Source organism: Lagopus leucura, unplaced genomic scaffold (assembly GCF_019238085.1).
Source record: "Lagopus leucura isolate 7727_CA_CO unplaced genomic scaffold, USGS_WTPT01 Super-Scaffold_73, whole genome shotgun sequence".
NCBI classification, from domain to species: domain Eukaryota; kingdom Metazoa; phylum Chordata; class Aves; order Galliformes; family Phasianidae; genus Lagopus; species Lagopus leucura.
The window spans coordinates 14483295-14508518 of NW_024962252.1; the positions used below are offsets into that span (position 1 = coordinate 14483295).

Here is a 25224-nt window from a genome sequence, read left to right on the forward strand (position 1 = left end):
CCAGCAGTTACCCTCTGGGTAAGCTAAAATTCTGAAAGGAAAGAAAGCTTGCTGTTTTTCAGACTGCAGGTCTGTGAGTATATTCAAAAGGAAGCAGATCCTGGAATAGAAAATATGGCACACGATGGTGGAGAGGGACAATGAGCAAGGATCCTGCAAGTCAGCTGAGTTTGTTGGAAGTAGTCAGTAGCTTACCTGTACCAGCTGTCAGATTCAAAAGGTAAGCATTAGAAAGCATTCAAAAAGAAAGAGTTTCTCGAGGACTCATGGGAACACCATCTAAAAACCTGAACTCAGAAAGTCACTGGTAATTCTAGACTGGAAACCTGAACTGGAGGAGAAAAACTACCTAACAAAGGAACTAATGGGCAATAGCAATACCAGAGTTCAGATTGTTCAGATGTTTTCTCACCCAGTACTTCCTTAACATTTGTGGTGGTTATAACAAAACAGTTTTAGAGACTTGGTTCAGCACTGCACAGCCTCATCATAAAAACTTTAAAAACTTTAAAACCTGGCCTACTGACAGAAGTGTTGCCCAAGTTTTCTGCCACAGCTATATAGCAATCTGTTAAAGAACCAGAAAAGTTATATTTGGTTATCCATGGTAAATCGTTACTTGAAATTTAAAGTATTTATGTCATTATCATACAAAGTATAGAAAGATTTTTTTATTATTTTTTTTTTCCATGAAACAACAGGGAGGTCTTTCACTACAAGAAATCATATTACCTATGCAAGTAGGTAGAGGTTTGTCCCATACTCTCCTATCTCCACTTAAACAAGTCATAATGCTGCTGCCGTGCATTGTATAGCCAGGGTTACAGCTGTATAAAATGACAGTGTCTATGAAATGTCCTTCATCTCGGATCTTGTAGCCATAATTTGGTATGCCAGGATCTTCACACTTGACGAGGTCAAAACCTGCAAACAGAAGTGGGAAAGGAAAAGAAGAAAAGAAAAAAAAGAACACAAATATAAAATATCAAATAAAATACAATGCCAGTGAATTGCTTTCTAGTCTTAATTCAAATTATTCTCCCATGATTCAGGTAGATTACATAAATCCAGAGCAACCAAAGATAAATTACACGTAATTTGGAGAAAGTAGAAACTGAGACACCAAGAATTATTCATGCTATTGATTATGACATTTTTCCACTGAAGAAAATTATTATTTGTACAATCCCAAAAGAGATCAGTAAGAAATTATTTTATATCACTTCTATTATTGCAATCTTTTTTTTTTTTTTTTTTATTCAGAGAAAAGGAGGCAGTCTCAATTCTTTTCTTGACACAGAGTGAGAACTTTACTTCTTTATCTAACCTCTACAGCAATACCAGCAGACCATAGTGGAAATGTAGGAAGCAAATGCAACGATTGATTTATTCATTCTAGTGTCAAGATAGCACAGCTTTAGCTTCTTCTCTGCTGCAAATGAATAAGTAATATTCGACTTGTTTCTGACAAGCAGTCCCCATTTTGAGCTGCTAACATGAGAAAGGAAAAGTTTCCTCTGTCCTTATTAGCATGAACAGTTTTACTTTGGGCATCTACATAAGATTATACATAAGAAATATTTATATATTTCTTCTATTGTGTTTTTTTTTCTGCATAGTAGTGACAAGATGTAAAGATGCTCTGAACTGACATTCAGTTTTTGAAGCTTTTTATAAAGAGTAGTTCCAAACTCATCTTTCTCAACTACTGACAGATTCTAATACTGTCTGATTCTAAATGATTTCTTTTTTGTGGTCTGTATTTTTCTAAACAGTTTCTGTTATAACTTATTATGGAGTTCTGAATAAGGCAACTGATTTTCCCTTCAGTTTGTTGTTGTGGTTCATTCCCCACATCAGGTCCTTTACTAATAAGGAAAGTATCAAACATCCTCATGATAAAAAACAATATCAATACATAATTCTTTAAATATCACTTCTTAATCTGCAAAGACTGTCTTAGGATGAAATGAAAAAGTACTGTAAAAATACAAAGTATACTTGTTAGATGTAGAGTATAATAAATGCAAATAAAGCACTAAAAATCATTACAAAAAACAAACAAACAAAAAAAAACCCCACAAAAAACAAAAGAACAACAACAAAAAAAAGGAAGGCACAATTCTTAACCTGTTTTCCCTTAGAGAAACTAGATAGAATGCAAGTCCTGTGGAGTTGAACATAGTTTACGGGCCTGAATTTTGCACACTCTTTCGCAGAAATTACATTCTCCCAGAGTTCTGCATTTAGTGAGAGAAATAGTCATGAATCCAAAACTGATGGACAGTGACATTTAGTCAAGATCTGAGTGTATACTGAGAATGCTATTTTGCGAAGAGGAATCCATACTGATTTTTGTTTTCCAGCTGTCATTTTTATCTTAGAACAGAATTGCAGGGAAACATCTAATTTCACAACATAAGAAAAAGGAGGATACAAGCAAAAGACAAGTGTTCAGGAACTGACATAACACTTCATTTTTAATCCACACTACATTTTCTGAAACAGAGAAGTGAAGGGCCTTTACAAAGTTAAAATCTAAGTACAGATTACATGTCAAATTTCTGAATGGTTTTCAGACTTTTATATTGAAGTCTGGAACCAATTCTGCACATTTCTTTAATATGCAGGAATCTGCTATGAGGTAAAACGTACTGCTGAGCGGTCCAATGCAGCTAAGCACATTCCTAAAGATCATAACTGTATGTATTCCAGGATCCTTCCACAGACTCGGTACAGTGAACTCCAAGCCTTATTTAAGAGATATTCTGCTTCTATTATATCCTGCACAGGACTGGGGAACCATGAAATTGCCATAGAGAGATAGATAAGTTGCTCCTTAGAAAGGAGACGTTTGGATAACTCCCTATGATCTCAGAAAGGCTACTGCCAACACACAGACCTTGGTAAAACCCTCCAGGACTGCAGAAAGTCAAAAGAGCAGTTCAACGCAGGGGTAATGTTTTTTTATACATCACAGCTCAGAGGTACTCCTGAATAGATTGGATGAATAGTATCATAGAAATAAACATCTTCTGGCACAGTTAAAATAAATTAATTTTAGGAGCTCTAGCCAATACTAGGAAGAGAAAGGACCTTTTCTCTTCAACTTTGTGGGAAAACAGGAAAAAAAAAAAAAAAAGTGTTTTACTGAAGAAAGGAAGCAATGATGGGCAAGGTTTTGAACAGGAGTTTTGAGATAAAAAGGTTGTCTTACTGTTTTAATTATTTGCTAGGAATTTTGGACATGTACATAAGACAGAAATGTCTTTAAATGATAACCAACAACACAGCAACTATCAACAGAAATTGCATACAACTGTATGTGATGCAAGTGAAATTGCTCTACAAGTTATCTTCATAGGAGCTAAAAGTGATGCAGAAGTATAGTGCTGAGTATTCTGTGAACTGTAAAACTCCATACAGAGCGCAGAGTAGTCAGCAGTATAAAGAGCTCAGAGTACACATGTACAGTATGTATGATAAAGTGTGGAAGGGCTGTATTTGTTTTCTCCACTAACCAAGAAAAGACAAGACTATGTTCACTGAATGAGGATTACACAGCAGTAGTAAGGAAGCATATCTGACAAAAGCTTCCTATGTTAAGCTCACCACATGATGAGTGAACACAGTGTTAAAATTCCTCTTGTGAGAGCTGTGACAGTGGAGTAGTTAAACACTGCAGGGAGACTGTCTTGCTTGTTATACAGAGACTGGACTGAGTCACTCCTTACTTAAAGTTGCAGCCTGGTATTTCTACTGGACAGCTGTATTTTGCTTTTACCATGCATCACTGTGAGGCATCAATAAGACGCCACTTTAACTTACATGTCAATTTAATGTTAAATACTGCTACCTAACAGCACAGAACAGTTACTTTTATACCAGAATATGTGAAAAATCTCCCAATGTATCTATCCGGACTTACGAAAGAAGTACTGGAATTTTTTTTTTTCATTCAAATTACTTATAGTCACAATAGAATGCTGTGGTTAAAACATGTATAAACTTCTACTTTTTTTTCATGCAGATTTCTATTAATGCCCACATTAAGAGATCTAAGACCATATAAAAGTCCTTTTTAGTTCTTCCAGTCCTTCACACAAAGAATGAGGCAAAGAACTCTGCAAACTCTGCTTAAAAGGACTAAGAAATAATAAAAAAATTAGTACAACTTTGGTTTCCTTCCTAAGACTAAAATGACTGCTCATATTCAAAGAATTGGAATTTCCTTAAATACACTTATTATAACTTTAGTCCTCAGACAAACAAGGTATTTCACAGCTCTTAAAATACATAAGATTACAGATTGCTTCATTACCCATTACAGCAAAAAAGTTTCTCTGTCCACTATAAATTCATTTCCTTGAAACTATCTTGTCATTACACATTAAAAAATACAAAACAAAACAAAACAAAAACCCACTATAATTTCTAGTTTCCATTCACTATTGTTGTTAGCGTGAAGCAATCTCCTACACTGCACATTCCAACTAGAACTTGAATCTTTCATAATATTCTTCTTAAGATCTTATACTCTAATTTATACAATTCACACAAACTACTCAGATTCTGAGTTTCTAGAATGGCTTTATTATTTCAGTACTGATATTCTGGAAACAGAAATGAAAGTTTCTTTAAGCTCACTTTAGTTCTTTTGGATCATTAGCTTTTGTAAACTCAGTATCATTCACAGGATTCACCAGGTTAAAAATATTTAAAGATTACTGTAGTAGTTCTGCACAAGTAACTTTCTGTAAGTCTTTTTAATAACATGTTGCAGTTGTTTCAAAATTCAAACTTCATAGCTACACTAATCTGCCTTTAGATAGCATTAATAGGAGGAAAAGCACTACAAAGACAAAAAAAAATTATAGGCAATTGATATGCTCTTACAGGCAGTGAAAACTGTGCAACCAGGCAATAATCAGAACCGATTTAACGCTGGATTTATTACACCATGACTTTTTTAGCACTCTTTTGAGTTCTTTATAAACAATATTAATTATTCATTTTAATTGACCCCAGAACATATATTTCTTATATCCTCCAGTGAGATCATATTTAAATAGCCCTTTATCTTTTATCTTGCTTTGAGTATTTTTATCTTTCTTTAAAGTATCTGGCACCTTTCAATCTGATAAATGACTGAATAAACTGCAGAATAATCTCTCAGGGAAACTGTACTTCCAGCTGTGAACTACAACTTGATTAATCCAAAGAGATAATTATGATTTTGCACTTGATGTATTTACCAAACATGAATGCCTTTGTTTAGTAACTGCATTGGAGCTTCACCAAAAAAAGCAAAAAAAAAAAAAAAAATAACAACAAAAAAAAAACAAACCCATCTAATAATGATTTCTTGTATGATTTCTTGTATAGTAATCTTCAAAGTAATGCATGGACTGGATTCCCCAAAGAATGGGAGTCAGCACTGTAGCCAATTTTTAAAGCATCTCAAAATATTAAGTCTTATGCTTTATTAGTATATAAATGGTGTAACACTCTGCACTACAGTGGTAGGAAATAACATTAAATTGTCTTTCTAGTCAATATAATCACCCAGTTAGATATTCACTATCTCACAAAGGCATTGTCTTGAATTTGGCTTCCTGAAAATACATGTGAAAATTAAGAAACTACACTGTATTTACAAATGGGACCCTCTCATATTAGAACAGATAGGAATAAATCTCATTATAAGTAAATATAGGTAAATATTGCAATATGAATTTCTGCAAAATGAGCACATACAATATAAATGAGGTATTTGTTTAAAAAAAAAAAAAAATTTAAAAAAAAAAAAGAAAAATCTTTCATTGGGTATAGAATTTTGTTAGCATCACCATTTAAAGACTGTAAAAAACTGTTTATGCTTTTCAAGAGATTCATCAATTTGAGACATTTCATAGCTGAAGTAACTTTTTCCTTCTCAGTTCTGACATAAACAAATAAATAAATAAATAAATAAGAGTAGCATGATAATATTTATCAGGCAGAGCAGAAAAATACAAGGGAAACTGAATGATTTCTGTTTATTGCATGACTGACTAATCCAAAGGGAAGTCACCAGGTTTTATGTAAAGAGCTATGATTCCATTTCTGTGACATACCTCCTCTTAATATTACAAGACAATTTGAAGTAAGATAGTTCATTCTGAAGGATTCACAAGCAGCTTATGATGCAAAAGACAATAAATCAAAGGTAAAGGGTACTTAGAGATTCAGTGGAATCTCAGCAAAGTTTATGTTTCTATGTATTGGAAACAAGCTAGTTATTAATTACATTCAAACTGTGGAGTAAGTGCACTTTGCATATGTACAAATATATGTATCAATCAGACCACCTTTGTTAGCTACTTACTTGTATAAGTGAGCTGAAATCCTTGGTCAGTATCAGACCCATTGGTATTAAATTCTATCCACAGGTGGTTAGAGGTGCTATTAAGAATGACTCCCATCATTTCATTCTTGGTGAAGGCTCCCAGAGAACGAGAAGAACTATCTTTTCCATCATAGACCTTGAAGAAACAAAATAATAGGATGAAACTGGACATTGGAATTTGTGAATCTGCATATCTGAAAAACTTTATACACTTCAAAGTTAGCTATGCATCGCAAACTTCTTGTGGAGGTATATACCACTCTAAAAATTCGACTTCTTGGTTATAACATTCAGTAAAATAGAAAGTATTATGTCACCCTTCAAGATGTTCTAAGGTTTCATGACTTCAGATTTTTTTCATGATCACTTAGAAACGCTAATAGAAGTATAATTTCTGTTCTTTCCCCTCTGATATCAAAAAGCAGAAATGAGGTATTTAAGTCAATATATCACATATATCAATGTGTCCCAATAGTCCTCTGTTGTTTTTGTTGGGTTGGTTTTGGTTCCGTTTGGTTTTTGTCTAAAAAACAAAAACAAAAACAAGCAAAAAACAACCCAGATTTAAAAATATAAATTCTTCTTGAATTATAAAAAAAATAAAAATCACCTGTATTTTTTCATTAAAAAATAGGCAAATATAAAGTGTGTTTCACACTTCATCATGTGGACATTTTTACAAAAGTAATGAACATGATTCTCTGGTTTTTAATCTGAAGAGAAAGACAATTCACCCCCAGTGCCAACTTCCTTAAGAAATCGAATAAATCTGATGCAAAAGCTGCAACAAAGATCTCAAGCTCTAGGTCTTCATATCTTCATTCTCAGACCTTGTGGTATAACGAGGATTTATCCTCATTCCAGCCAGAATAAGGTGGTGACTGATTTAACAACCTAAATTCCTGCATCTGAGTTACAGACAACATTTCCTTATTTGAATGTCCTGTTCCATGTATGAACAAAAGGATGGACCATTGCAACAACATTTATAGACGATTACCAATATTCAGAAGCAGAGCTACTTCCCCAGGAAAATACCATCGTATCATCAATAAGTGAATGTTTTCAAAGTAACACATTGGTAATATGTGCTGCTGTTAACAATTATCAAAAGTAACACACACAAAGATTTTTGAAGATAAAATCAAATTTTTTGTTTCATAAATATATATAAATAAGAACTTTCCCTTAAAGATTGTGTACAATAATACATTGCACTATTCATTCATAGAACAACATTTTGTCTTTTAACTAAGGCAAAAATTGTCCTATAATAGGTCACGTAGATAAGCCATTGCTGTTCATACTGTGCTAGTAGTATCAAAATAATGCCTCCAAACTGCTACTCTTGTCCAGGGCCAGAATTATAGAACTCTTTCACTGCCTGATTATGCTTTATCAGAGCTGAAAATCTACTATATAAAAAAAAGCCGAACACATTCACTCCAAGATTCTTGAATGCCATTTTCATTATATATTCAGAAAACACAGATATATTTTACTTGGTTTCAGAGATTCATTTATTAGTTTGAATGAAAAGGTGGACTTTAAATTGGCATTAATAGTAAGTACTCTCTAAAAGTAAGTGCTAATATAAATGGGACTTTTATTCATCTTTAAAAGAAAAATAAGTTAATAACTATGATTGTCCTTAGACGTCCTGCTCTAATGATATTCTATGCTACTGACTTTGCAGATACTCTTGCTATCTGATGATCAGCAAGTTAAATCATAATCTCTATCAAGATGAATCAAGATACAAATGAAAATGCCACTTTATGAAATAAAAATAAGATATAAGGAGTGAAATGAAAGTGGCTGCTGTTAACACTGTAGACATCATGTACATTTCTAGTCTAGTAAGTGACACCAATGGTCAAAACATATAGGGATCAAACCTCAACCATCTACACAAATAATTAATTTCATAATAATTTATTTGAATTGCCCCAGGAAAAGGTTTACTCCAACCCAGCCAACATTCACCTAAACAATTCTTGGTCATGGTTTTGCCTTGGACAAGGATTTCTTCCAGCAGGCATCTTGTGTGCAACCCCTGTGCTCTGGTATTTGAAGGAGATCTGACATGCGCGATTGCCTCTGGAACCAGGAATATATTAACACACTTTTACATTATTATTGTAGTGCATATGCCTTACTCATGTAGGATAACCAATTTCAAATATAATTAACATACTCCAATTACCAAATACTCTTTTTTCCTCTGTCATGAAGCAAGAAGGAAGATATTTGGCCAAAGAGCTGAAAAACATGGAATTATATTCTAGTGTTACAGTTGCCTTGAAAAAATTTGCACTGAGACAGAGATTCTACTGTTAAAAAATCAGTTTAAAGAATTAAGTATTTCAAGAGATTGCTAAAATAGACAGACCAGGAAGCTCAGGCATCAGTGAGTAAGTGAGGGTAAGCTTTAAAATAATCAGCTGATCTAAATATTATTTAATTATAAACTTTCTTTACTTGAGCTCTGATGTTTATCTCCCTAAATCAAGTTCAAACTTCACTACATTTATAGAAAGCTTTACCCATGACTTACAGTCATTAACTTTGCAGTATATTCTCCTTGAAATCACTCATCTTTAGCCCTTCTCATGCATGCAATCTTACTGATGTCAGAAATTCTTTGCAAATTATTTTTTATTCCCTCTGTACTACTTAACCTCAATATTCAGGTGACTAAATTCTAAAAGAATTCTTACTTGTGCCAACAGAAAACCCAGATAAACACATGCAATTCAAGCTAGTTTTATGTTTTAAAAGCAAGTAAAGAGTGCCAGAGTACAGCCAGAACTCGATTATCCACACAATATTTATTCAACAAACAGTTAAAGCAGACCGACTGACTCACAAATCTTTTCTGAGGGTACAGAAGAGATGTAGAGGCCAGGGACTATTTCCAAGAGGAAGTTTACGTGAGCCACCTTGTTTCATAAGAGTTTAATTTTATGGATGCATTCAGACTGTGGAACTTGGCCTTGGGGACAGTAGAGAATGATCACGGCATTGTTTAGTGCACTAAGATAAATGTATCCAGGACATTTAGGGAAGCTTTGTTTCTCCTAAACATTTGCGAGGAACTGAGAGAGAAGTGCTTGCAGCTGCTAGGGTGAAAACACACAAGAAAGAGGATCGTGCTACTGTTATTTGTGAAGAGAAATCTCACAGTAATGGTGCTAATGTACGTGCATCTGCTAACAGAATGTAATGCTTTCTAAATTTTGCTTTACCACTTTGACCACTCTTATTATAAAAAACTGCTTCCATTTGTCCACTCTGCTCTATGTTGCTTTGAAATCATTTCCCTTTGTCCTATCAAAACTGTTAAAGAGCCTCCCAGCTTCTTTCTTATAGATACTGAAAGGCTGCTATCAAGTCTCCTCAGAGCCTTCTCTTCCCAGGCTGAACAGCCACCGCTCTCTCAGCCTGTCCTTGCAGGGGAGGTGCTCCATACCTGAGAACATTTTTGTGGTCCTCTTTTGGATGCGCTCCAGGAGGACCACATCTCTCCTGTACGAAGGAGATGCACACACTTCTTTACATAGTACTAAGTGAAATTTCAGAGTTTATTGTTGCAGAAGAGTACACAATATCAAGTGATTAAAATGTCTGCCTGAGTTCAAAGACATGTCCATAACAGATGATGAAGATAACAATAGACAGCAAAATGTAATCTTACTTTATGCAACAGCTGGGGACACCATGGGAACATAAGGGAATGGAGCACAGATAAGCAACCAGGCTAGTAGTTTATTTTACCTAAATAATATCTCCCATTATCTTCATTAGAGAAAGAATACTGAGACAGGTGGACATTTCAGTCAACTTACCAAGGTAACTCCTAGTTCTATAAGATAACTGGTACTGATCTGGAAAACAAAATTCTTGCTGACATGCTATGCTAGGCTGTTACATTATTCTCTGCTTTCAGCTGGCAGATTTTAAATCGCCACAAAGCATCTCTCCTTAGTGACAATCAAGCAATGAATATAATCTCATGATGCACTGCAAGACTACAAAGAACATTTCAGCCTAGAAAGAGATCTTCAATAGGATAATTATTTCTTATTCTTATGTCATAGAATAAATAAGAAGCTGCATAGAAATGTATACAAAATCTGAACTCTAAAATACCCTAGCCAGGCTGTCACCAATATAAATTAAAAAAAAAGGACAAAATCTCAAATATTAACAGTCAACTGTATGCTCAGTTTAATCTTCACCACATTTTCAGTTAAGATATTGGCCTGCTCCAATTGGAAGTCTTCCAGGTAATAACTAATTAAGATACTACTGCTTTCATAGATCAAGAGGGAATAGACATTATTTCTAAAAATGCAGGTTATAAAGAGGCTATGGTGAGAGAGTTTATTTGTGTGAATAGCAGTTGTGCTATGCCAGTTGCCTCAGAAATACAAAACAGGCCTTGCAGTTCAGACATAGCAACAATTTTGCCTTTACTCTTTACTTGCTTTGCTTCCTCAGAAGTAATGTGCTTACGCATTTATGAAAGAAGAAAGTATGTGACAGATTGCCCACAACAGCTTTCTCACTATTAAATCTACTTTCTTACATCCCCAGAGAGTAACTCTAAGTATTCTTGTCATTACTCATGAAGAGTTCTGAAGGATAAATGAGTTAGTTCATTGTTAGCTTAGAGTTTTCTAAGATTCTGTTGTTGTTCAGGCAGTCTACTAAATTATTTATAAACTAGGTATGTGTAAAGCTTCTGAGAAACTTAAGTACAGTATCCAAGCTGCTCAGTGGTCAATTAAGTAAGCTCTTCTGTGTCTGCTGCATCTATTCAGAGCTTTATGGGATCTACAGTGCCAAATCAAGGAATGTGGGAGCAAAGAACAACATAGACTACATTCTTACCTACCTACTCAGTTCTCTTTGGTCTAAAAGAAAAGCCATAAGAAAAGATCCTGCAGCACTACATTCAGCACAGCCACACAAGCATAGAGGCCTTTATTATCAGTGACTTTTGAGTAAAGATGGAGAAAGCACTGTTATTTTAACTATTATATTTGAATACTGTTTGAGTTTTTTAAAGATTTGCCTATTTCATAGTTTAATCCAGTCTGTACTTAAAAAAAAACACAAGTATATAAAAAACATATATATGTATCTGTATTAGTAAAGAAGGTACTTAAAGGGACAATACAGGAAATGCATTAATTTGTCATGCATTTACATATGGAGATGGAATAATAGATAAAAGCATAGCAAGAAAAATTTGCTTTATCATACAGTTATCTCAAAATATTTGTGGAAAGTACAAATGAAAATACTAAGATCAGGTTAGAAATAACATGCTAAATGAGTTGCTGTGATATCCTGATATCCCCAGTTGTTACTGACTGAATTGACAGCATTGAGTAATTTGAGTATCAATTAAATCAGAAAAATTAGAGACATGAACTTGAGAAAGTAATTTTAGTATATGTTCAACATTCCAGATGAATATCATGATTTTCATTATATAAAAGAATATGGCAGCCATTATTTAAATTAAAAAGATTATTAATAAATGGGAGAAAAGTACATTTTCAAAATTTGAAGTTATTTAGGATGTGTTTCAAACATTACCTACAAAGTAAGAGTAAAAGAAAGTAAGCTACCTTCTGTCATTACAGTTTTAGTCAATATTACAGTACTGGAGAATCAGGTGATCTAGTCCAACTCCCTGCTCAAGAAAGGACACCTAGAGAAATACATGTACCTAGAACAATTACAATAACATACACTGACTAGCTTCTTTCTATCCAAATGAGCAAATTAAATAATTTTTCCAAAATTGCCTATTATGCACAAGACAAATAATATTCTATCTACAATTAAAAACCATCTTTCTTCAAAGCAATCCCAGAAATACATTTACAAATATCACCACGCATTGAAAATAACACACTTTAGCTCACTTTAGCTTTCAAAATTTAAGTATGCATTTTAGGTTTTCTATTCAGATTTATATACTGTGTAAATAATATTTCCAGAAATACAATTGAACATTTAATATTCCCTATATTCAGATAGAATTTAAATTTAGTGGGGAAAAAACAAACAAACAAACAAAAAGAACAAAATGGTTAGTATTGAGTCATTCATATAATGTGAACATTGAGCACAGAAGAAAGTGAGATGATTTTCTTTTTACCTTAACCATGTCTCCCTCATGCAGCTGAAAGCTCCTTGCTCTAAGATGGATCCCTTTTCCAGCCTCAGTTTCAATTTTATAGATACATTCGTGGTTGTTGTCATAGTTAGATGGAAAATTTGGAGACAACAATGTTCCTTCATTTCCAGAGACAGTTGCTCCACATTCAGCTAAAGAAAACAGACATACAAACAAACAAACAAAAAAAGTGAATTATCCATTTCAAGATAATATAGGCAATTTTTAGAAATATTTAGCCTATACGATAACTAACTTGCTATGGATACCTAGGAAAAAGACATTTCTGTTGGATTTCACCTACAGGACAAACACCTAAAAATCCTACCTAAGATGCTATCCCCAGAACTTCACTAGGTTAATGTACACTTAAGGGCTTTTATCTAGCGTCTAATTATCCCTTGGTCCTCACATTAGGCTGATCTGTAATTCAGCCTAGCTGGAGTCCATAAAAATTCCATAAAATTATTCTGTTGAAATAAGCACTAGAAAAAAACAGATAATAATTTGCTGAGATAAAGTAGTCTGGCAATAAATCAAAAGCATTCAAATACTATTTCCACTAGATATGAAACAACAACAACAACAAAAAAAAACAACAAAATAAATCAATGATTATTCATATTAGTCAGCACCAAACAGCTCCCTTCTTTTTTAGGTAAATATTGGGAGAGTCCTTTTCACAGCCACCCGTAGCATGAACTTAGAGACACTTTCAGGAGTAGAATTTTAATTACTACTACACAGTAAAGAAAAGAGTAGAGTAGAGGAAGAATGATGTGTTTCAGCCTATTGGCTCAGGTTGAGTTCTAAATAAACACTATTCCATGTCTGCAGTTTACATTTCATCACAGAAACAAAAACATCCAAAGAAATAAAAAAGAAGAGCAATACATTGTTCAAACAAATATTCAAAGTGATTAAAAATGGCCTAAAAGCACCTTATAAAACATTCAGTTAAGGTAAAATACTGATATGAATGTACAACTTCAAAGGAAATTTTATTATTTCTGCCTCATTTTTTCCCGTCTAAGGATAAAATATGCTGTATTGAATCCAGGTTTTCACATACTCATTATTCAGACCTTATTGAGAGTTTGACATAAATAATTAAAAAGACATTAATGTATACCAACAGATATTTTTAGAGAAGAAGAGGTGATTGTTTAAAATTGTCTCTTTCTTTATTTTTCCTGGATATTTTAAAAAGAGTCTTAAGGCTTATAGGACATTATGATATTCATTTAAGGAAGTGTGGGGTTACAATTTTGTGTGAACATGAGTATAGTTTATCCGTTATATGTGTAAAGAATCATTCTGAAAATACAGTTTGAAGATACACAAGAAAGATATACCTTAAAATAAATAAATTATTTTAAACATATTCAGTGAATGATGCACATTTCATATTTACATATCAAATATCTAAAAATCTTGGATTTGAATTTCAGAGGCCTTGATACACATGATCAAAGTTATGTGCTTTTCACTTTTGAAGAGGCTGAAGCTAGTGAATTATTCTGTACTTCCTCTCTTCAATAAAACCAAAGAAGGAAAAAGAAGAAGGAGGAGATCGTGAAGAATGATAGGGTAGATAACAGCAGGACAAGGGGCAGTGGTTTTAAGTTGAGGAAGGGAAGATTCAGTTGGATGTCAGAGGGAAGTTCTTTACAGAGAGAGTGGTGAGGTGCTGGAACAGGCTGCCCAGAGAGGTTGTGGATGCCCCATCCCTGGAGGTGTTCAAGGCCAGATTGGATGGGGCCCTGGGCAGCCTGGTCTAGTATTAAATGAGGAGGTTGGTGGCCTTAGCTGCCTTGGCTGTGGCAGGGGGGTTGGAGATTCATGATCCTTGAGGTTCCTTGCAGCCTGGGCCATTCTGTGATTCTGTGAGGAATACATGAAAAGTTGGAAGAAAAGTAGAAAGCAGTAAAGAAAGGAAAAAGCCACAGTCTTGGAGTATTTTTCCTTTATGTTTGGCCTCTCTTTATGCAAGGTGAAGGAGGAAATCTACTGTAAATTGGCTCAGGATTCTTGATTTAAGAGATAAGTTAGAAATCACTTTCTGCATAGTTGAACTGTTCCTTTGTAAGGGAAAGTGGCATGCAAGTCTATAGTGACTTTACATTGTTTGGAAATTGCAAAAAACACTGGAAGACTGAAAAATGAACTATTTCATTGTATATACACTTATACATAATATGCATTTCTTTGGTAAAAGATGTGTCAAATATGAGACCCGTATTACATATGGATTTATAAATACATACATTTTTTGTGTGTATATGTGCATATATAGCTATTTTTCCATTTGATTTTGAGGGAGTAGGTGGAAATAATTAAGTTTATAGCATGTAATTCAAAGCAGTGCCAAAAAGAATGCCAGACAAATTTAGACCCTTACTACTCCATGTCTTGTGCTCACAGAACCAATACTCTAAGCAATCCTCACGCAAACAAATGTTTGCCTAAGCAAATCACAGAATGACTTGAATTGGAAGGCACCTCACCGATCATTAGGATCCAGCCCTCCCTGTTGCAGTCAGGATTGCCAACCACTAGACCAAGTACTAGGGTCCATTCAACCTGGCCTTGAACACTTACTTCCAAAATGGGATACACTACAGGTTGTTCTCTGGGCAACCTGTTCCAGTATCTCACTACCTTCTCTCCGAAAAACTACCCTGGTATCTAATGTAAATATTTCCTCCTTTGGTTTAAAACCATCCCCCCTTCTTCTACCACTAACTAGCTGTGTAAAAGGTTGGATTCCCTCCTGTTTATAATCTCCCTTTACATATTGGAAGGTGTCAATTATGTGGTCTCCCTGGAGCCTTCTCTTCTTCAGTTTAAACAAGCCCAACTCCCTCAGACTGTCTTTGCAATAGAGAAGCTCCAGCCCATCTTTGACCATCTTTGTGGTCCTCCTCTGGACCCTCTCCAAAAGCTCCACATCTTTCTTGTGCTGGGAGCCCCGGACCTGGATGCAGTAATCCAGATGGGGCAGCACAAGGGCAGAATAGAGAGGGACCATTACCTCCCTTGACCTGCTGGCCACCTTTCTTTTCATTCTTTTCATGCAGGACAGGATAGCATTGGCTTTCCAAGCTGCAATTCACACTGTTAAAGATAATTGACAGGGTATTTATTCTCCATTGCAGCTGCACTGGTTTTACCATTACCTTCCTCCAGCAAATAAATAAAATATAAAAGTAAAATGCTGAAGCAGAAAATAAAAATACTGTGTTTTTCTTACATGATGTTCACATAGCATCATGCGTTTTGCTTCAATGACTGGATGTTAACCACTGTTAACCATAAGGCACATGCAGTAACAGAAAAATTGCACAATTAAACTTCCTGAATCTGGACATGGCCAAATTTCCTATTCTGATAAATATATGCTTCAAATTTTTATACTATGACAATTTGTATCTGTGAGTAATGATAGTGCTATATAAGTCAGCAATAATAAAGATCAGAATATAAACATATTACATTAACTAATGTAATATTACCACCCTTCTAAAGTACATTACTTTCTGCAATAAGCAGATATGCTGTTTTCTGTTGCAATCAAGTAGTTATTTACTGAAATTCAGTTACAGTGCAAAATTCTTCTAAATCAAGTCAGCACTCATGCACCTACAACCTGTCCTATCCAAGAGTATTCTCTTATAGGTGCATATTACCCTTTCTCAGATAACTTGCAGATATTATAACCTGCCATTTCCTTCTTAATCATGCCAAAAAGTTGTTCCAGTCAAGCTTTTCAACACATCTCATCTGCCAATAAATCACCAACTCAGCCTCCATAAGGATTTACAAAGCAAAGCAAGCCCTTTTTTAATTTCCCTCTCTGATTTGGAAAATTATCCAAAAGATAAGACAGTTCTGGTTAAGGTTTTCTTGTCACTTTTCACTAATGTTAGGATATCAAAGAAGGTCATTTTAACTGAATCACCCAATTTCTTTGCCTTGAGGAGGTTAAAGGGATTTATTTATTTATTTATCAGTTTATTTTCAGATAAATGTTAGCTGAATCCAAGGAAGATTCATTTCTCTCCAGCACTTTGGAGCTTTTGGTCTTTGTCTGGAACTTCACAGATCTATTGCCCCAGTCCCTAAAACAACTTTCATTCATGATCAGTGCTCAGATACACTAAGCATCTTATGCTATAAGGACAGCTGAGCATTTGTATAACCTTTCCTTCACACTGCAGTATAGAAATGTGCGAGAGTTTAGAAATTTAGAACAGCAACCATGAACAACAATATGCAGCATGTAGGTTCGTCAACAGGAAAACCTTATGTGTATCTTCCCTTTTTTATGCACCAGAATTTTACTGAGTGGTACAAGAAATGCCATGTTATTTACTCTAAAATACTGACAGTAAATAGTACTGTTAAAGCTTTTTCATCCAGTAATTAACACATACAGCCAAAATACGTGCCACCTAAAGTCAATTTATTTCTCTTCCCTAGGAATTTTAAGCATGCAACTCATGCCTCTGATAAATGTATTAGAAAATCAGTTAGTCACAAACTGAGCAATTGTTGGCTAACTTATTTAGCATAATGGATAGGACATTAAGTAGGAGAGGAAGAACACTTCTTCAGGGAAATTCTTGCTTTAAGCAGTTGGAAAATAAGATTCTGAAATGGCTCATGACTCTTGACAACCAAACTACTACACTTGAATATTCATGTTCACCTCCATTTTTACCACCTCTGAAAAATCTTTAGTTCTTTATGCAAAAAGAAAAGACAGATTTTAGCCACGTTGTCATGATCATTCTGCTAGGAGGTCTCAGCTATAATTAAAAAATCAAAGATCAAACTATGAAATTTTTGAGTAAGTAGGAGATACAACTCGTCCATTCTCAGTGGATGAAAAATATAAAACTTCCTTCAGTTCAACAGACAAATCTTATTAAGTAATCCGTAAAGATGCCTTTATTTGGCTACACAGAACTTCATTTGTCACTCACATCACTAGTATGTATGACACTTTTCAGATTCCCTCCAACTATATTTCTGTTTTTGCAAGATGCAAAATAAATTGAAATTTACAATTTTTTTTCCTATCAACATGGTTGTCACCTAAGTATTTAAAAAGAAAAGATTCATTTATCACTTTAAGTAAATTGATGTACATTTTAGGTTAAATATATATTTTAAATACATTCTTTGTCAAAAAAAAAAAAAAAAAAAAAAAAAAGCCCACAACCCAGTAATCCAAGAGTATGTACAAAAGCCTGTCTTGAGCAAAATTAGACAAAAACTAGTTGGGAATTTTATGTCAAGAAAGCAAAAGCCTACTAATTCTTTAGGCGTCAGAAAAAATGAAAAGAAGCTGCCACTCAGAAGAATGGGAAAACTTCTCTGTTTTAGGAAAGACACAGGACAATTGTCATAACTCATAGACAGTATTTTTTTGAGGCTGAGAGAGAAAGAAGTGTAAGTTCTGGTAGAAGAAACATAAAATAGTACCTGATATTGCTCTACCAAAATACATAAAATTAAGAGGTTGTTCTGGTATTAAAGGAGCCTGATTTCTTGGAAATAGGTTAGAAATAAAAAGCTAGGATGACTTAAATATGAAACATTATTTAAACTGTAAAGGAATTAGATTCTAAACACTGCAATAGCACTGAACAATCACATTCTCTCATGTGAGATAACTAACGTGTTAACTCACATTAAGTATCCCAGCTAATACAGTTCTCAAATTTGAATGAAAATTATAAAACAATTAAGACATTTCAAGAAATATGTATGATTATTTCCATTATTAAACATTAGATTTTAAGCATCTGTATTTTAAGAACAGAAGACGCCTTTCTGATGTTTTCAGTGAATTGTGTGCATTCTTAGCTGAGGATGAAGAGCTTGGGATAATGATTCTTTAAGAATACACTCTTATTTGTGCAGTTAAATTGCGTTGCAATTGAATTGTAATGAATACTAATTCCATTTAACTAATTTATGAAAAATGTGCTCATAGTGGGAGAGAGGTTTGTGCTTTTTGTTTCTAAAGGACAAATAAATTATCTAAAAAATGAAGTTTCAAACATAGATTTGTTTGTAGTAGCTTCAAAAGTTCATGTCATCTATGTGGCTTGTAACAAGCTTAACTAAACTAGCATAAACTAAAACTAAATTTGCTCTGCATTTGTCAGTTAGATTTATGGCTCTAATTTAGACTCTTAAAATCTGGCAAACCCTGAAAGTTTACCAAACTGCAGCATCTAAATGGAAAGGCCATTTAATTTTTTTTCTAAGAAAAAAAAAGTTGTATGACATTGAGTTTATGTTTCAAAATGTGACAAGCAGATAAAAGTAGTTAAACCTAATTCCTTATTACAACTTTAGAACCTTGAGTCTTTTTCAAAGTTAATTTTATTATTTATCATGAAATAAAAAATATCTGCCTCTGAAATCCATGGATAATACTATACTAGTGTATAAGACCTATATCCACAGGTAAGAAGTTTCAGAGGAGGAAGTACATATGCTTTATTTTCACTAGTTTCTGATTAGTCTGTTATAACCTTGTTGAGGACTGCAGCAGACTGGAATAATGCTGCCTTATTAAACTGCTCTTTCATTGCCTTGCAGGGAGAGAGATTGGTCTGGAACAGACACTTGACTCCATTCTTTGTTCTTTTGCTTTAAAAAGTCACTTAAATTCTATTTACATAAATAACTTTATTTTTCTCCTTTCATTGTCTCAGTTATAGCAGGATAAAAGGAAACTGTGGAAGGCAGATCTTTTGAAGATCATCAAACACTTCCTGAATATGAACACAGAGGCTATAAAGCAAAAATAAATCCATATTCTTGAAAGGCTTTGAAATACAGTTCATGTAAAAATGTAACAATATCTTTGTTTAAAGCAAAAGTTTACTTTACTACTTTTGTGTACATTTTGCTAAAAGATTTGACAGGATTTTAAACAGATCTTCAATGCAGAGATCAAATAAAAGTAGTATGTTGTCAGTTTAAGGGCTTCCCTGCTGCAAAGCTCTTCAATTGAGTACAGAATATCTTTGTTGTTTTTACAAAATGATGCAGCAGCTCATAAAATATGAGAACAAGTTCAGCTCAGACAACTGGTAATTAAACTAATTGACTGATTGAAGAGGCTCTAAAGCCCATGCCTATGCATATGGCTTTAGTAATGTACACACAATATGACTGCTCTCAAGCACACCTTCAGATACTGAGGAGCAATGCAAGGAGATGAAGCTTCCTATTTACATGAACGCCACATAAAACCAAAGCGTCTGTGAAGTTTGCAAAGTACCTCTGTTGCACAATGCCTTAACCTTTGTAACGCTTTGTCTCCAATTCTTCACTTTTTCATCTCTGAGCTTGCACACTGCCAAGCTGTATCAGTGTCTTCACTCCAGTATCACAAGTGCTCTTGTTTTCAACATGCACTAGTGAATTCCAAATCACCCTTGTACTGGGTTTCACCCAAAAAGTGTTGTCATGGATGATTAAACTGTACTGTTTTCCCCCTACTTCTCACTTTTTATCCCATGGGTTTTAGCCTACAAAAAACCACCAAGTTTACCTCGCAGCAAACCTGGTGGATCTAGCTTTTAAATTCATATCAGAATAGAGTCAACATTTTTTTTTTTTTTTACTTCACAGCAAATATTACACAATAATAGACATACATAAACTTAACCAATCAGTCTGAATCACACACACTATTGCCCTCTGCCCTATTCAGTGCTAACAGCATCAGACTGCCTATGACAAGATTGAGCAGGTCTGCTTACAAATAGAAGCATGCTAAGAGAAAGTAAGATGTTGGCTTTGCTATCATTGCTGTAATCATCATTGTTGCCACCAGTCTTATTGGAGAAATATTTGTCTGGCAACAGACAAATCCTTCCTCTTCCCAGCTGGTGCTCAGAAATGACTTCTTTCTTTTCTTCTTTTTTCTTTTTTCTTTCTTTTTTTTTTTCTCCAAGATAGATTTTAAATCAAAGGATGTTATCAGCAATGGATCACACTAATAAAATGTTTGCAAATAAGTCTCTCCTTATGTTCCTTAAGCAACACCAGTATCATGGTGGTGAGGTTAGAAAATCTTACTAAAGACCTTACTGAAACATTGCACTGCAGTGTTGCTCCAGTTGCACTCTTGCACAATCTTGCTCCACATTTTTTGTACCATTCCATTATGAAGAATAATGGAGTAAGAAAGGAAAGACGAAAGAGCACTAAAGTTCTTTCTGATGTCTGCATACTAAGCTTTCAATCCATATATCGATGACATAAGATACTACCCAGGTTTCTCAGAACAAATTCTATCACATTACTTGGGGATCATAGGCAGAATCCAAGGCAAGGACTTCTGTAGTCCTTTTTATTTTTTTAGTTTTTTGTTTTCTGCCTCCCTCTTTCTAGCACTATCTAATAAAGGAATATGCAGATAACATCTCTACACTATTTATCTTATCAGGAGGAAAAACAATAACAGTATCCACAACTTCAAAATGAAGAAAGAAGGCAAAAGAGAGGTTGAAAACAATTCTTGTTCCTTCTGACTATAGGTAATTAAAATTTCATGTCCGGGTCACATATTAAGGTGACTATCTCTCATATCCAAACTACTCCTTCATCTTGAAAATAGATTCAGAATGGTCACTGTGCACCAACTGATATTAAATTCTGTTTAATACAGACTCCTAAAACCTGTAAGTAGAGATTTCCACCTCATGAGTGGCCCCACATAACTTTAATGAGTGTGTTCTCTTCATAAACACCTGCTAAAAATGAATAGTAATTCTTAAGCTTAGTTCAATGTCTCAAAAGTGAACTTCAGATTTAAATTTTACACTACACCAAATTTAAAGAAAACGATGAATCTCAAGGGTCTCAAAGAAATCTCTCAAACTATTCAGGCTAACAAGATTCCCACTTATGTTTCAGTCTCCATGGAAATTAACTCAACATTACAGAATGACAAAGTTTTTTAATTGCATTTGGTGGCTTTGCAATGAATACTAACAAAAGCGTTAAAAAGAAACAACTTCTTAAGTGTCAGCAATTTATTTTAGCACTCTATCATTAATTATTCATGTATTATTTACTATAACAACTGAACATGATAAATTAATGATATTAATGTAAGTGCCAGTGAACAATACCACAGTGAGGATTTTACTCACTGTAAATATTAATGGAAAAAAAGCAAGTACCATGTAAAATGTAACAAAAGAACAACACCACTTCGGTATGAAATAAAAATATTTAGTAAGTGTTTATTTAGTAAGATATTTGTTAAGGTATCCCGTTAAGGTTAGGGAAACAAGCCTCAGGTTAGCTGAGCCAATCAACACGGGCTGGCCCAGGTGATATGTGTTTCCCCTTTGCTGTGAGCTCTCTAATACATCCAACCTTCACCGCCCCCACCCCGCTCACTTGGGAGGGGCAGAGACATCAGTTTTCTAATGGCTTGAATAGCCATTCAAGTTCCCTGAGAGAGGCTCTAGGACCTGGGGTTTTGCTTTCCTCAAGATTCTGGAGCTTTTGTTCTGGCCACCAGTTAACTAATTTCTCTAACCTATCTGTTGTCAATCCATCCATCAAATTTCGTGGAATACCCTTTTTCCAGCCCAGAGTCCAAAGTCCATTACGTTTATGAAAGATATTCCGCCTACCGGTTTTTACTGGCAATGAGACCCTTCCAGACCCACTGAGCTTTGGGCTAGGTGGCCTTGGGGCAAGACTGGCTGCTGCAAGCCTTACACCTCTTGTCTCAGATTTACTGGGAAAAGAAACCACCGGCCCATATTTTCTTCCATAGTTAATTAACTCTTGGGCTACCTCCCTCCACGTCCATACTTTGCATCCTGACTGCAGATGGTTGGGGATTACAGTTTCTTCTAACACTGCTCGGGTTCTTTCTCCCTGTGACATAGCTTGTATCCTTGCTTGTAATTGTATGCCTATGGGTTTCAGTGATTCCGGAAGCCCTCTAATTAAAGGGGTCATTCTCTCAGGATCAACGGGCATCACCATGGGCAATTCATGATGCGGCTGCAGCTTTCTATCATACATCAGTTGGAGACAAGCAGCCTTTTGAACGCTCTCTACTAATTGGTCAGTAGTTCCAGTAATGGCAAGAGGGTCTCCCCATTCTAAAGGGTTGAGACCACCTGCCCAATAGGCAGCCCATTGCGTTAATGACCAGGGAGCACGATTGTTACCAGTTGTTAAAAATACTCCTGGTCCCCAGTAACCTTCTGCTTCCTTTTCTGTTAACCGAATCTGGTCGCCACCAGTGAGACACCCTCCATACATATTCTGTTTCTGATTCCCTTGGAGAGCGGCTGAAGTCCTTTTTGAGTTTTTCTAGTTCGGTGGCCGAGAACAGAATTTCCTTAACATTCATTTGAGGATCTAGATCCTCACTGTTATCGAAGGTATATTCTGTTTTTATCAAGGGACGCAATGGGGCTATTGGGGTTTCTAATTTGTCTAGTCTTTCCTTTATTTCTTGTAGTTCCTCCTGAGGAAAAGTTTTTTCTTGAGGCAAACTATGGGTGACAGTATCGATAGTATCTTTACGTGTTAACAGTTCCTTGAAAGCCCTCTGCAACAAGGCCGAATTATGTTTCTCTCTTTCTAGTTGTTCCTCGAGATTAACTATTTGATTCTGCAGAGTTTTTACCAATTCTTGTGTAACTCTAACCAACTCCTGTAGTGCTTCTATGGTTTGGAGTTCTGCCAAATGCTTTTCATTAAAGAACTCCACGGCAGCTTTTAAAGCTGCCCCGAGTACGGCACAAATAAACGACTTTCCTTTTCCAGCTCGTGTACGAGCCTCATTCTGTAAGACACTAATGCGGTCCGAAACACTCTGCAAATTATGTCAATTTTGGCATGCCCAGTCCACCCCTGACAAAGAGGGACGAGCACCATGCTTTTCTAAAAGGTCAAATAACACGTCTTCACTTTTCATACTGGCAATACTGTTACTCATTTCTTAATACAATGAAAGTTCTATACTAGGGAGGAGGAGGTACACGTGTTCAAAAGCTCATTTACTCCTTACCGCTCCTCCCAGGGAGATACACCACCTCTAAACAAATGCAAATGCTCCAATCACTCCTCCCTTTTGTTGACGGGAGCACAAAAAATGTGAAGCTAAAGCAACACTTTCTAGGTTTCAATACAGTAAATAAAACTTCTTGGAGAGGAACACACGTTTAAGTCACAAAATATCACTTCAAGTTTCGCACTTCAGTCACCAAATAACCAGAGAAGTCTTCCCGAGGAGGCACACACGTATTAATCAAAATGCAAATAGTCAAAATACGTCCCCGAGAGGTACACACATAAAAGGTAAAGTTTCAGAATATGGAGCGGTCTTCCTGGAGAAGGACTCATGTCTAAATTTTCAAAACTATCGCTCCTTGCAACTCCAGGAGGTGCACACAGAAAAAAAAGTTTCAAACTATATCTGGAAGGACAACACTCTCACAGCGGGTATCCTGCCGACTACACCATTAAAAATGTCTCGCTCCAATTTATAGGAGGGAGATGAGGTTCTTGTAATATCTGTATACCCGGTGTGAGATTAAGAAACAACGGTTCATATGTTGTTGCATCCAGTTTATTACTAAAACCTAATCAGGGAGACGGGGAAGGGAAGGAGGGCGATAGAAAAGATGGAAAAGAAGCAGGAGTTGCGTAAAGCGAGGATAGTCACCAGCGGGATCCAGCAGCGGTCCCGTTGCACGGTGTTTGAAGGTACCAGGCAGATGCAGCAGGGGGATGGGGAGCAGCAGCGTGGCCGGCCTTGAGCAGCCAACCTTTACCCAGGGCTTGCCTGGACTTATTCATCTGTGTCCTTCAGACAAAGGATTTCACAATCCTTGCTCAGGACTTGAACAAGTCTATCTGTGTCCCCAGCAAGCTTTGAGACACAGAAGTTAACAGAATAATCTCTTACATTTATGAACAGGCAAAACCAACTTTCTTCAAGTAAGGAGGATAGCATTTTTGCCAGAATGCTGAGTAGAGAGGGTAAAGGCCACAGACATTAGCCAAGGTATTAAACAGGAAAAAGAAAACTATTAGTAAATACAATCAAATAATCATATTTTCTTAATTTCTACTGTTTCAATTTTGCAATTAATGTTACTGAGTATGATGGAACAAAATAAATTTACCATTTTTTATCTAAACTTGTCTTATAGCAAAAAAAAATAAATACGGTGATCTAGTAAACATACATTTTGTGTATTGTGCCACTCAGAGCTTGAATTATAAAGTAAGAAATTTTCTACACTTGGGCACTCTACCTTTCACTGTAAAGGTCTTGCCAATTAGTTTTCCACACATTTCCTTCAATAATTAGTGACCATGTCATCTTTGGCAAGTGGGTAGGCAAGGCTGAAATGTTTAACCTCTTTCAGAATTTTAGCCGTGCTAGAACTAAAAGGCACACTCTTACCCATCAGTGGATCATTGTAAATGGTGAAATAGGGTCACATTTCAAAACATATTTAGGTGATAATCTATATGTATATCAGATATATGCATTCAAAACTGCACCTACTTGCCAACCACCTATCTCTTCAAATGTATATATATTCACTGATTACTCATTATA

The 25224-nt window shown here is 35.2% G+C and overlaps 1 protein-coding gene across 1 annotated transcript in view; it reads right to left on the reverse strand.

The window, feature by feature from the left end:
* The window catches only part of CSMD1 (CUB and Sushi multiple domains 1), a 990707-nt gene that overhangs the window by 167981 nt on the left and 797502 nt on the right, over positions 1-25224 (reverse strand). The window contains exons 22-24 of the mRNA XM_042877582.1: positions 12567-12736; positions 6368-6524; positions 733-924 (exon numbers count right to left, since the gene is read on the reverse strand). Of these exons, the coding sequence (XP_042733516.1) occupies positions 733-924; positions 6368-6524; positions 12567-12736 (519 nt within the window). The remainder of the gene's footprint in view (positions 1-732; positions 925-6367; positions 6525-12566; positions 12737-25224) is intronic.